General features: G+C 33.5%; 1 protein-coding gene and 1 long non-coding RNA gene across 13 annotated transcripts in view; one reads left to right on the top strand and one right to left on the bottom strand.

The window, feature by feature from the left end:
- The window catches only part of fam13a (family with sequence similarity 13 member A), a 56,768-nt gene extending 42,873 nt beyond the window's left edge, over nt 1-13,895 (bottom strand). For 2 of the 12 annotated variants that reach the window (XM_051115363.1, XM_051115303.1), the window contains exons 1-4: nt 9,659-10,133; nt 6,675-6,884; nt 3,177-3,354; nt 881-1,028 (exon numbers count right to left, since the gene is read on the bottom strand). In XM_051115363.1, coding sequence (XP_050971320.1) covers nt 881-1,028; nt 3,177-3,354; nt 6,675-6,884; nt 9,659-9,917 — 795 coding nt within the window. In that variant the 5' untranslated portion in view covers nt 9,918-10,133. Of the gene's footprint in view, nt 1-880; nt 1,029-3,176; nt 3,355-6,674; nt 6,885-9,658; nt 10,141-13,663 lie in introns of those variants that run through there. The other 10 variants (XM_051115331.1, XM_051115348.1, XM_051115312.1 and 7 more) reach the window with 9 other exon arrangements.
- Nucleotides 6,427-9,740, top strand: LOC127168512 (uncharacterized). Its single transcript, XR_007828115.1, has 3 exons — nt 6,427-6,443; nt 6,685-6,923; nt 9,617-9,740. It is a non-coding gene; the product is annotated as an uncharacterized LOC127168512 (long non-coding RNA).
- Nucleotides 13,896-15,088: the final 1,193 nt, after the last annotated feature.

Genomic DNA, 15,088 nt, shown 5'->3' with positions numbered 1-15,088 from the left:
ATAAAGCTCTTGGATTTCATCAAAAATATCTTAATTTGTGTTCTAAAGATGAACAAAGGTTTTAAGGGTTTGGAATGACATGAGTGTGAGTAATTAATGACAGAATTTTCATTTTTGGGTGAACTAAACAATTCAGATGTTAGTAAATCTAACCAAAAAAATGAAGACGTTGGGAAAATGTTGCATGCCAAATTCAAATTTGCATTGCTCTCATGAGCACCATGACTTTTTGGACACGAGTTGTTATTTGGAACTAAAACTAAAAATTCTAAAAACCTTTACAGTAACTGAAATTAATGAAATGTTACCAGAAATAAAATTTAATATAAAAAAAAAAAAATCACTTAATTTTATTTCAGTTAGTTGCAAAGGCCACATTTCTAACTTTTGTTTAGTTTAAAAATTAAACAAAAAATAATGTTAAAAAAAGATAAACGTGACTAAAATACACAACAAAATGACTAAAACTAAAAGTGAAAGTAAAACAGAAAGTATAAAAACACTAAAATACTTTTAGACCCTAATTTTAGTTTGTTTGCATTTACTAATATTAAATTGCTCCATTTCAAAGAGTATTCCGTTCCCTTGCACCAAACAAATACAATTATTATAATTTTAGAATTATTAATTTTTAAAAACTTATTTGAAATCTTAATAAATACTAAGATAGTAAAGTAAGGATACTAAAATAACACTTGTTTGGTCCTCATTTTAGTTTGTTTGCGTGTACTAATATTATATGCCTCCATTTCAAGGGCTATTCACTTCCCTTTCACTGAACAATTATATTTATTAATTATATTTATCTATGGGATATTAGATGACTGACAATCAAAGGCAAGTGAAGTGGCAGTTCAGATGTATTTTTGTCAACACTCACTTTGACCATGATAAGGTTTGAAGGTTTTTCTTCAGTCTGTCTTGTCTCCACCACAGACTCAAAGATGGCGCTGTAGTTCTGGATCAGCTTGGCCATAATGTTGTTACAGATATTCTGCTCCCGTATCCCGTCAAAACCAGATGACACACTGCAGAACAAAAAACACACACACAGACACATGTATGCTGTGAAAACAAAGATCACCACATTAAATGAACCCTTTTTAACCCTTTTCAGTAATAAATCATAAGCAATTATACATCCCAATCGGTCGAAGACTATAAATAATGCAATCAAAATCTATTATATCTATTAATAAATCTATATAAAACCAAGTTGTATGAATAATTAAAAACATGTTTTACAAAATTAAAATGCAATAAATAACAAAAATAAATAAAGAATAAAACAAAATAAAATCTGATAAGATTTTTCATAATATCATTGTAGGAACATAGTAACATTTTATAGTCTAATTCAATTTGCGTTCACTTAAGTAAAATAAATAAGTAAAATATTATTTTACTGTACTGTCTGTTCTGTTCTATGCTCTCCCATTATAGAGAGAGTCATAAAACATACAGTAAATGCTGCTACTGCATAGGGTCACAGAGTGCTCGTCTGACAGCTGTATTTGTGGTTTAATTATTCCTTACAAAGAGAACATGCTGTACAGGGAAGAAGAGAGGTTTGTGCCTAAAACAGGCAACAGTTTTGTCACTTCCACTTCACTGAGCTGAGGTTACACACATTGCATATACACAGACGCTGTGGTGTCAAACGCTGATGTGTCAAACGCACATGTTATGGTCACAGGGATTCCCTGAAACTGAGCAGCTGATGTATTATTAGGAGTTGCGTTCATATTGCAACAGCAGGCAACATACTTATAAGTCACTTCTAAGAAGGAACAAATAAACCATATTTAAAAAGCATAGATGTGAACATCAAAATCACACTTTATGTCCAGCCTTCTAAACTACTTTGAAAATACTGAAGGGTGTTGGCTTAAATCTGGATATAGTTAGTCATGTAGGAGGTTCATATCTGTATGTTTTGCTTTGTAGGGGCAGATGGGATCTCAATAATCTTAGGCTGTTTTTTCTCAGAGCCTATTCACTTGTGAATAATCAGCCTGAGTGCTTCCGTGCCCGAAAATAACAACCAAGTAATTTATGACCGCAGAAAGTATGTAAGTGATATTTGTGTTAGCGCAGACATTAAGCAAAGAATTCCACCTAGACTTTGGCCCCCTCTATTGGAGTCCAAAGCCAGGATATCATAATAGGATAGGATAGTTTTTTTTTTTTCATTTAATGATATAATGACAGTTTACATTTTTTAGTAATACAGCAACTAAAAATCATGACTTGGTAAATCATAATTATAAAAAAATGCTGAAATTAATGAGTTAAAACCAATTATGAGCGTCATAATTATAAATAAAAAGTCAAAATTATGAAATACAAGTCAGAATTAAAAGATAAAAATCACAAATTTGTGACAAAAAGCTGTAATTATAACAATGAAAGTAATTATGACTTAGGGGATAATTGTGACTTACGATATTTTTCTTATGTTGCAGAAATGGGCTTCCATATAACTTCTTCTAGGCATTTTACTTTTTTGTTTTCAAAAAGTAAAATGCATGGACAAAATGATATGGATTATATATTTCCACAACATTATGAAAAACAACATAATATCATTCTTGTTTAAATAAACAGGCCTGTTATATGACAAATTTATATTTTATATAGTCTCAATTAATATGAAGGTATAGAAATTGCATAAGAATTGCATAGAATAATCAACTAACAAAATATCATGTCAGCTACCCTGAACATTAAATATATAATTGTGTATAATTGTGAATTTTGAAGACACAGTCCACCCTGTACAAACAAAATAATAAATCACTGTGCAGGGACCGAAGCTATTCTCTATAGGGTTGGTCAGGGATCATGTTAAGTTCATCTTAGAGACATGAGCGCCGATCATTCTGCAATATAGCCAGTGAGAAGCAAGAATGAGAATGTGACACTGCATAACTGCATAATATGCAGTTTTCTGCAGCCAAAAAATATCAGATGGCTTGCGGATACATGCACAATTTAAGAATAAACATATAGAGATTTCTGCAATGAACTTGTGCTTCAAAAACACTGCAAATGGAAAGTTAAAGAATTTACTTGAAGATATGATGGTATTCGATTATGGATCAGTTAGCATAGTTGATGAAAGACAAAAATATTTCATTGGCTTGCTCATGTTGAATTGTGTGACTGTGACTTACTGGAAGACGTTGGGCCCAAACACTGTGGCTAGGTTGGTGGCAGTCATGCGGTTATGAGTGTGTTCCTGTTCCACCTGGGACAGGAAGTGACATAAGTAATGCAAGAGACTGTAGTGGATATCTGGCAGCTGGAGAAGAAGCTCACGCAGGTCCTTACAGAAGTCATCCTCACTGGATTCTGAAAAAACAACATAGAAATACAATGAAGGATTTAATGTGTCAAATAGGAAGATATTAATATGATTAAAATACAAAAGAAATGTCTAGTAAAGCCAGAAACTGAATCCTCTGGACAAACTAAGTCAAAGAAACAGAAAAGGATATTTTATTTACATTTTTAAATAATTGTATTATAAGGCTATATAAAGTCTGTGACATATATTTCAATATATGTATTTTATCACTTCTAATAATAAAAAATAAATTATTAATTTTGACATTAATTAAAACACATTTTAAATAATAATATTGTTATTGTAATAATTTTTTTTATTTTGATCAGCTGTCATACTAAAACAACATAATATGTCAAACTGCAAAAATAAACAAATTGCAGTATTTATTTAAATTAAATAATTATTCATCATTAATAAGATGTTAAATTACTTACTAAAATACATATTACTAAATATTTTAATAATAATATTTGTAATATTTTTTGCAATATATTTTTTATTTTAGCTAGCTGTCATATAGAAACAGTAACAGTTGATGGGGGAACGCTGAAAAACACGAAGTAGTGACAACGACTATTTTTGGTGCTTTTAAGGTGAATAGTAAATGTGGAAGTGAATAAAGCTGACTTAGAACTACTTCGTAAAAAGTAGGGGAAGGGTGACGGCTATAATAGTGTGTGGACATGTTGTAAAACAGTGGTTGGGCAATGGGAAGAGAAAGAACCACATCAAATTGCTGAAGTGTGACTCCTCCATAACCACTAATAGAATAAAAAAACCTCCCTATTACTGAAAGTTAAGCCAGAATTTACTAGCAATAATCAATAATCATACATATGAACATTTGATTGATATAGTTATCAAAATATATTAAAAAGCTGCTAAATAGTTTAAAATATATATATTATTATATATATATATATATATATATTTCTTGCTGTTAAAAAAAAAAAAAAAAAAATATATATATATATATATACATACATAATTAATAATAACAATTTATTATTTTTATGTTCTCAGTTTAAGATCAATTCCAAGAGTTCATCTTATATTATTATGCAACTCCATGGTATCTGCATGAACACATAACATTCCCAATACAAATATGTGTCTGTTTTAATCCTTGTTTTCTGGCATCCGAGATGCACCATCTGTGCAGGATATATAGTGTCTCACACATGGCACAATGAGAAGGAGATTGGGACACCAACAGTGAGGGAGAACAAGAAAAAACTGCATCAAACAAGTCTGTGGAGAAACCAGCTCATGTAATTTCCTGCTGGCTTAAGCTAAAGGTAGCTGGTTTTAGCTGGTCTCCCAGCCTGACCAGCTAAGGAAGTGGCCAAAACTCCTCAAAAACCAGCCTGTTGACCAGCTAAAACCAGCCAACCAGCTTAGGCTGGTTTTGGCTGGGGTTTTTCTTCAGCAGGGAATTCTTTTTTGAGAATCCTTAATATAAATCTGAGGTGTTTATTGGTGCACCGCTGATCTCTGACACCAAGACCACATTAATCAAGCAAAGTATCCTCTCTGCATGTCACAGAGGTCATTCGAGGATAATGCAGTTGCAAATTCAATATTTTTTCTAGTTTTAATGGACCCAATGGATGTAAGCCAGTAAAATAATGCCATTTATTTAAGCTCTATCTAATCTTTTACGCCAATCAGAAGCCAGAGTTCTGCTTTGAGCTTTTCAGGCAGTGTGAAAACACAGAGCATGATATAAAGCACTTACTATGACGTAGTCTACACTAAACTCTACTACCAAAGGCCGCTCTGCTCAGTTATCCTTATATGACTCATGAGCTTAAGATAACCACAACCTTCACCCAAATCATTTCAGTTGATCAACAGCTTAACAGGTTTGACTGCCACTAAACCGCTGACCTACTTTGCTATTATGAACTAACCACATTATAACGTCAATGTATGTAAATATTGTTTATCATATATAATTTTTTTTTCTCTCATTTCTCATTTTATCATTACCAAGTCTCTTTAAGGGCTCTTACGGCTCAGTTCACACACAAAGCTTTAGAATCAAAACTTTTTATAATCTTGACAAAAAACATATCATTGGAAAGGTCTGAGTCTCAGGATTTCATATTTGGTATTTTGTGATAGAAGTAAAACTGACAGAGAAATTTAGACATTTGTGACAGAAAAATGCATTTAAAAAATGCATTTAGATGGCACCCAGTGGCTGTTTGTGGTATAACGCCCTAAACAAACTTTCATAGGAACCTCAATTTTTTTTCATATCAACTTCAAATTTGGAACATAACTTATTTAGACATAAGGCTTCAATTTGATATCAAATTTAAATTCCTCCATAACCACTAATAGAATAAAGAAACCTCCCTATTATTGAAAAGTAAGCTAGAATTTACTAGAAATACTCATACATATGAACAACTGATTGATATAGTTATTAAAATATATTAAAAAGCTGTTTATATTATATAGTATATATTAAAAAAATAGTTTAAAAATAGGTGAGAAAATTGTCATAAATTGTCAAATTGTCATTCTTTGTTTGTGGTATAATGCCCTAAACAAACTTTCACAGGAACCTCGATTTTTTTCATATCAACTTCAAATTTGGAACATAACTTATTTAGACATAAGGCTTCAATTTGATATCAGGGTAAAACCTGTTATGTAAAATATGTATTTTATATAAAATAAAATAAAAATTGTACAGTGCATTTTCTTTTTTAGTAAATTTAAACTTCTATAACTTATCAATAATTTAGTTTTCTGAAAACAAAAAATCCACTTCTGCCATAATCTGCTGAGTGTCTGCTTTAAAAAGAGACCAACCTTAGATCTGTATTTCAAAGTGTTCATAAATTACAACAATTTAAGTTCGGACAGTGCACTTTCATGCCTGTTTTAAAAAATGGTGACAGTTAAAGGGCTAATTTAATTTAATTTAGGCTGGTCTAATTCGGCGGTCTAACAACGCTCGTCAATGTCAAAATGATTGAGATGGCCAATCAAATCAAAGTAGGCGGGGTTTACTATTCGCATAAGCAGAACGTGAATTTTAGCGCGAAGCGTCAGTTTAAAAATAAACGAATGCGAGGTAAGTAGTGAAACGTTAAATATGACAACTTTTTTTTTTTTTTTTTTAACAATAGAAATGGATATTAAATGACAGTAATACCAGGTTATTACTACGTTTTTTCAAATAAGGCTGTTTTAAATGTAGTATGTGTAAGGGCTCTGAAGTTTGAGCTTTTAATCTTTCGGTTACCGTCAAATGTTTAAGTACTACACCACACCACCCATGAATTAAGACAAAACGCTGACTCACCCTGGTACAGCTGAATGAGAGGATTGTGGATGGAGGGATGGATGAGACCTACAGGTAGATCCCTCAAGAACTGCTTCAGTAAACTGGCTACTGCAAAGGCGTCTGCATCCTGATGTAAATCCACCTCTTCTCCAGCATCAAACCTCTGCCGCAGGTTATCCACAGTCCGAACGCTGCCGTTTACTCTAAACAGACCCTCCAGACGAAGTCCTGACAGATTGTGGCACCATGAGAGGGACATAAAGCTCTGTAAGTTATTTTGTAGTTAAAGGTAAAACTAACTAACGTTTTAGAATTTTAACAGGTAGTAAACTAACTTATGGCGCTCCTGGCTCGAATGCAGAAATTAATAAAATTGGATCAACATGATAAAACCTACAGAGAAATCAGGGTCAAGTAAAATACTTGTGATCAAACGTAGAGCCAAAGTAACATGCTGCCATATTTTCTCAAAGGCCCAGTGCAGTGATTTTCCTCTCTGAAGGGTCACTGCACCATCTAGTGGAAAACAAGCACAACTGCAGCTTCTAGATTTCTCAAAGCACAGCCACTTTGACTTCATTTGTATAGTATGACAAAAATATAATAATAAACCATATGTGCAGTGAATTCTAGTAGTGAAAGTTGATTTAGTTATTAAAATTCTAACTCAATTTTGTGTGTGTGTGTGTGTATTAATAGGAAGGATGAAGTATTTAGATTAATTTATCTGTTGTTTGCCAGTACGCACACTCAGTTACCCTTTTGATTTAACTGCTATTTTAATTATTGCAAAAATTGCATGAATTATTCTTGTATTTTAAGTATTTAAGGCAAGATATTGCAGGTGCTTAGGGTAAAAAAAAGTTAGTTATTGCATTATCTACCCAGTTGATTGATAATACATTGATACAAAAACATTTTTTGTATTACAAGTTTTCTAAAATGTTCGAATATTTAACTTAAATACTCAACTGAGGCATTATTTAGTGAAGTATGTGCTAATATGCATACATTTCTAGTAAAAAAAAACAAATTAAACACTGGATGAAGTCAGTGTTAAAATTCTTGTTAATTTTTTTTTTGACATATTAGAGTCAAATGTTTTTACAGAGGGAATTTTGGGGTATCTCATTTTTGTCACTCCATAATCCAGAAAATATTTAAAACAGACAGAAAACAGATTTTTGCAATTATGGGGGGGAATAAAATGTTGTGTATAATTAAGCTAATTATATATGAACAAATCCATCTGTAAAAACCTTTAGGATATAGACAGGAATAAAAATGTAAAGTTTGGTGTGTGTAAGTGCTACTGAAGTGGAGATTTAAGAGACTGAAGTAATCTCTTTACTTTTTCAAGTGAAAAATAATTAAATTACAGTATTTAATTACTTAGTAATGCATTAGACCCAACTATAGTTTTTTAATGATGTTCTTGTTTTGCCCTTTGTCAATCGCAGTGCTTTATCAACAGGTGAGTTTGATTTCTAGAGGACACTCAGGTGGACTTGTGGGAACTTTTCTCTATTATCATAAATAAGATGCTTTATACATTTGTTTGTAACTTTAAATATGTGATCCTGGACCACAAAACCAGTCATATGGGTCTTTTTTCTTGAAATTGGAATTTATACATCAATATTTGGAATCTGGAGAAGTTCTTAGCAATGCATATTACTAATCAAAAATTAAGTTTTGATATATTTATTGTAGGAAATTTATAAAATATGTTTATGGAACATGATCTTTACTTAATATCCTAATGATTTTTGGCATAAAAGAAAAATTGATAATTTTGACCCTTATAGTGTATTTTTGGCTATTGCTACAAATATACTTGTGCTGGTTTTGTGGTCCAGGGTCACACACACACACACACACACATACACACATATATATATATATATATGTGTGTGTGTGTGTGTTTATATTTTTTTGGTTTGTTTTTAAATTTCTGTCTAATATAACAAAATGCTCCCTAAAATATTACTAAAGATACAAAATATTTTCCCAACCCTGAGCATATATTGGCAAACAAGTTAGTCTTTTTATAAAAATATAAATAAATATTGCAGAATATTTTGCACAAATATGGTTAGCAATTGGAAGCTGCTGTTTTGAATGTACATGTCCTTCCTTTTTTATTTGGATTGACCTTGATCCAGTACCCAGTTACCTAATTGTTGTAGTCACAGCTTGGACCTTGTTGACTAAAGGCCTGGAGCCGTTCACCAAAGCAGCAAAAGTTGTAACTTCATGTTCTTAGACAACATGTACTATTGGCAGGTAGAAAACAGACTCGGGTGCCAGTTCACATTCACTTCAGCCAACTAAGTAAACCCACAGGATTCTTGAAAATGAGCACCAAAAAAGAAAAAAAAAATAACTGGTTTTAAAAAGTTTGAACCTTGAATTTCATGTATAAAAAAATGCATGTATAAGTTTAAATAAATTGGAAAACATTTTAGATAAACTAAAACATTTTACTTTATAAAAAAAAAAAAGTATGCATGCATTTTGTATGATTTTTATATCAATTGAGATAGCATGACTACAAAAATTATTTGTACCTATAAAAATGCACAGTCACACCACGATTACTTAAAAATAAAGTTTAAATTATTTTTTATATATGGATTCCTAAATGTAGTTTTAATTCTAAATGTTCAAATTTAAAGTTCAAGAGAAAAATATAATATAATATAGCATTTACATGAAGTTCAAAAGGGCAAAACAAAGTATTCTGACATATGTCGCTATAGCATTTGCCGTACCTCTGAAAACAATCATTAATCATAAATTGCCCAGTAACTCTTAGGCCTGGATCAGTCACCTGATGATCTCTCCTTTGTGAAAAGGCGGTAGGCCAGGATATGATGTGCTATTAGTTGCTTAAAGGATTATAATAGCTCACCAAAGAAATACTCAGGTTACTTTTAATTCTTTATCACTGTCCCCAGATCAGATTTCTTCACACCAACCATGATCAGGTCATCACTTACCATGCTTTTCCAGATACTCCACCATACACCGGACCACCACAGGAACCCCATCCTTGACGAGTCCCAGATTTCTCAACTCCAGCAGGGACACGCCGAAGATCTTCTTCCCCCCTGTGTCGGTGGCCGGAGAGGGTTTGATCATGGGCAACTGCACCATCCTCTTCATGTCCTCCTTGATCTGGACTGCTGCCCTGTTGTGCTTGGAAAAGCAGAAGAGAAAGGAGCAGTCAACCACATCCACCGTTTTGACCGTCTGCATCGTGAAGACCCCTAGTCCATGTATCAGCCTTTATATCTGAGACTTTTCCCACTGCCGGTGTAGGTGGATCTGTCAGTGGCAGCAAACAGGAGGGAGGGAGTCTAGCATGTGTGTGTGTGTCTACGTCAGGAGAGGTTGCCATGCACCTGTAACCAGGTGAGAGGAAACACACAGACTCAAGCTGACAGGATATCAAACTCAGCTGTGACTAAAGTACAGGGTTTGTTATGGATTAGAGAAGGAAAGATGTGGTGAACAAATATTTCCAAGATGTAAATATTTTAACTACAGTAAATTGAAGTGAAACTCTGAACAATATAAGCCATTTTAGTACCATTAATATATTATTATAGTTTTTGTTAATATTTTGAATTAATTTGTATTTATTAGGTTACACACACATTTTAATATATTTTAAAATGTATTTTTATTCCTGTGATTTCAAAGCTTAATTTTTAGCACCATTACTCCAGTCACATAATTCTTTAGAAATCTTTCTAATATTCTGATTTGCTGCTAAAAAATATATTGTTTATTAAAATGTATCATTATTAATATTATTATGTTGAGAACAGCGGAGTAAAGTTTCTTTGATGAATAGGAAGTTCAGAAGAACAGCATTTATCTGAAATAGAAATCTTTTTTAATGTTATAAATGTCTTTATCATCACTTTTGATCAATTTAAAGCATCCTTGCTAAATAGAAATATTAATTTGTATAATTTATATATGTATACAGGTAGAGATATAGGTAGATATGTGTTTATTTATTCAGTTTTTTTTAGCCTGGAGTCACACCCACAAAGTTTAAGACAAGGGCAGTATTTTTTTTTTTAAATCAAAATATTGGTTATCTAGGTAACCATTAGCTTGCTATAAATGATGGGCAAAATTACATTTATTTGTAATTTTAAATGTATTTACAATTTTATTTACTGATCATTTAAAAAATTACATTTTAATAGTTTTTAAAATATACATTGGTAAGTAATATGGTGGACAATAGCTAGTTCTAATTTAGCAGAGAGGATTGTTTCCATTTTATATTATTAAAGTGTTGTTCATGTATTTTTTTTTGTTTGTTTGTTTTTTTTGTTTTTTTTGTTTTTTGTTTATATAGTATTTTACAACTCTACTGAGGAAAAAAACCCTCTTAAATCAGGCTAAGACAGGAGAACTAGATCAGCTTAAATTAACTAAGACCGGCAAACCATTTTAGGCTGACTTTTCAGCAGGTCTGCATGCAAACATACCTTTCTGCAGCAATCTTTAAAATACAATAATTAAGTATTCTGTTGCATCAAGGAAAAGAGTTTATGCAGACACTAATTTAACAAAAAAACATTTTTTTCCATTTAAAATCTTAAAGCAACATCCATCAAAATGAATTCTTGGTGTGTTAAGCAGACAGATACAATGCATTCTTCCAAATGAAGGAAAGAACCCAAGAATGGCTTGTAATCAGAGGCTGTTAGCAGTCCTTCAGTAAATGAGAAAGCTGCTCATTCTGTTCTCTACAGTCTATTATGTGAGCATCTTCTAATTAGGTGTCCTGTACGAAATGTCCTTTTTCAGCAGTGCATGACCCATGCCACATTGTAAACACGCGTTTATCTTATAGCCTACCTAAATGCATAATCAGCTCAAATACCAATAGTAGGGCTACCATACAATGTAAGTGCATATATCTTCTGAAAGTAGGCATGACAGCATAATTTGAGATTAATCAGATGCAATCTGCTTCAGTGTTGCTTCATGGGTTTCAACACAAACTTTATCCTATTTTAAGGCCTAATTTGCCTCATAATCAGTAAGACGGACTGTAAAAGTCTGTTTTTGACAGAAGTACTCACCAAGGCTGCTTTTATTTGATTAAGAATACAGTAAACACAGCAATCTTGTGAAATATTATTACAATTTAAAAAAAATTTTAATTTTTTTTAATGTTTTAAAATGCAGTTTACTCCTGTGATCAAAGCTGAATTTTCAGGATCATTACTCCAGTCTTCAGTGTGAATTGATCCTTCAGAAATCATTCTAACATGCTGATTTGCTGCTCAACAAACAATCACTTATTATTATCAGTGTTGAAAACAGTGCTACCTTCTTATTACAGTGAAATAGTTACTGAATACATCCTTGCTGAATAAAAGTATTTATTTCTTTAAAATAATAATAATACGCTTGCTAAAGTCTCTAGCATTTCATTCTTTAAGTCGACATTAAGAACATAAGCCTGTCTGTGCTACTTATGAGAGACCAACAGGAACAGATGTCCATGAAATCACCCCAACCCCACACATGAGTCCTCACTTCATATGTGAAGAGCCCACACGTTAGCATACAGTCATGCTATTCACAGTCAATGAGAGCAATAGAAAACTTTGTGCAGAGAGCTTCCATACCGGTTCAGACAAAGTCCTAATTACTTAATGACGCCCCCCTGCTTTGACTCTTTGGGAAGTCAATGGATCTTCAAACCCTCCCCCTATAGACTGCAAGATACACCTCAGTGAACCCTCATATCACATGAGATCCTTCATTATTTCCAGCTGAAGATTTTAGCCAAGCTATTTCAAAAACTAGCTAAATGCACTAAAATACCTAAGTTTGGGATAATTGATACTTTTATTCAGCAAGGATGCATTAAATTAATCAAACGCAGTAAAGAGATTTGTAATGTTACAGAAGAATTCTATTCAGTTCTTCAGAGAATCTTGAAAAATGTATCAGCTTTTGAAAAATAATGATTTTTGAAGGATCATGTGACACTAAAAAGCATTACAGGAATGAAATATATTTTAAAATATATTCAAATATAACATATTATAAAATATAACATAATTATATAATTCACAACTTTGCTATTTTACTGTATTTTTGATCATATAAATGCAGTTTTAATGAAAATAAGACACTTAAAACAATTAAAACAAACCCAAACTTTTGAATTTTGTTCCAAAAGCTGGGATACTGAATGCAGTTCTTTGTTCTGTTAAAAGTACAGGGTTCAGTTTCACAAACTCCATCTCTGTTGGGTGAGAAGCGAGTCTCGGCATGTTCATTCATATCTCTAACGCATGCGTGCACACATGCTGTGTGTGGTCCTGACAGCAACTGGTTGTAGCAGCGCATGCTAGCAACAGCTGCAGAACCTCTCTACTGTTATAAGATAGAAACTACTGACAGTAACACTGTCTGAAAAATGTGCACACATTTGTACAGCAGCTTGCCACTGGGGTAGTCCTGATAAGGGACAACTTTGTACCTCAATTACCCCTAAAAGGTGTGTATTATTACACTAAAGTAATATGTCACACTTAAGACACTACTAAGAAGGAGTAGGAGTAGATTTACTTTTAGGAGTAAATCAGGAGCAAAGTTGTCCATTTAAGGTTACTGTCCCAAAAAAAAACCTTTTTTAGCCCTAAGGATACACATTTTGCATACTGCACCAAAGCAGTGTTAATTTATTTATAAAGTTTCGTTAAGTAAAGCTGACACAAGAGTGTCAGTTCCATGTGGCCTAACACAAGAGACATTGTCAACAGATGGGAAGAAATGACCTCAGTCTAGCAGCTTTTACCCAGTTATAAGTCTAGGATATCAGCCAGCCCTCATGCACACTGATGCATGCAGAAACTCCACATTAATCATGTGTAAACTCAAACACGCACACTTTCATACTGGCTGGCCGAATTCCCCTGCCTTATAAGGAGTTGGCCCGGCATGTTTTTTGTACTTACACAGATGGTTATTGCTCCAGCCCCCATCTCCCTCTTCTTCCAGGAAGAGTCTGTAGAGTGATGAATTCTCCAAATTCCTTCTCCTTTCTTACAGTGGCCTCCTTAAAATCCCATAACAAAGTCGCCGAGTCATAATGTGTTGTTTAGTCCATCTTTGGATGGGCTAAACGTATCCGAAAACTTTAGAGGCTAAGCAGAGGAGTCAGCCTCCCTTTCCTAAAGCTCAGTGGAGCTTAGTGACTCCTCACCAAATGAAATCTGAGCTCTGCGCTCTAATTGGCTGGTGTTGGGAGTCACGTGACCAGCTGGCCCAAACCTTTGAGAGTCTCTCCACATGGGGCAAATGAGAGGAAGCTACATCAATTACCAATTCACAACTTTTCAGTGTTGGTGTAAGGAGGCTTTGTTTGTCTTCTTACGCTTTAAGGAATCAAATAATGTAGAAAATTAACCTTTTAAATGTTTTTATGTTTTGATTTCAGAATCCCCTTTCCAATTAAGTGAGAAATTCAAGACAATATAAACTGCATGTGCATACAAATTTACAGGCTTTTGTACTGAATAAAAAGGCTTTGTGCACAACAAGTACAAAGAATACTAGTCCTTAAAAGTTTCACTAATGGACATGTTGGAATTATGCAGTGGCCAAAAAAGTTAAAAAGTCTGCATTTGTTTAACTTTTTCTCTCCCGTTATAATTTTTCATGCATGTATCACTTCTTGTTGTCTTCTGTCCACTCACTGAAGCCAAATACACAGGTGAAAACAGTGGGCTTCTCATCTCATGGGACCAAAACTCACTACACCGTGAGCCTCCCATGAGGCTTCACTACTTGACAGTTTACACACAAGCACACCACCGGAGTCAGCCTAATGAACACTGAGGCACTGAAAGAAGAGATTGTTTTGAGTGTGAAATAAAGGGAGGCACTAGAAGGAAGTAAATGCTATATCGGAATTTAAATGATATTTCCAGTTAAGCATTAGCACACCTGAAGGGCACAATCGCTTGATTATTTATTGTTTTCATGCATGTGCTTGAGTGTCAAGTTGTACTGCAAGTACTGCTTGAAATTTCAGATGGGTTTTCTTTAAGGTCTAAGGGCACAGTATGGCATTTAGATCTTAATTGCCTTCGCGATAAACGCACAATTAATGTCCTCTGATACTCACTAATTACTTAATACCAACCGGAACAAATGACAACAGATGCTTAACTAAATCAATCAACTCTGATGAACAGGTCTTTGTTCCTCTGACCTCTCTCACCACCCAGCCTGTTACGTAACAGACATCTCCGGCAGGCATGACAGACAAGGGTTCGGATAGGCAAACCCGGCTGATCTTGGGTGTCATGGTAACCACTTTAGCCAATCGCAGCAGGGAGATTGCTATGTGGTTGCTACAATGTTCGGAGTGGTTGATG

This window comes from Labeo rohita, chromosome 1, assembly GCF_022985175.1.
Source record: "Labeo rohita strain BAU-BD-2019 chromosome 1, IGBB_LRoh.1.0, whole genome shotgun sequence".
In the NCBI taxonomy this organism is placed as follows: domain Eukaryota; kingdom Metazoa; phylum Chordata; class Actinopteri; order Cypriniformes; family Cyprinidae; genus Labeo; species Labeo rohita.
Note: the sequence above shows the minus strand (reverse complement) of the source record. Positions and strands in the feature narration are given on the sequence as shown.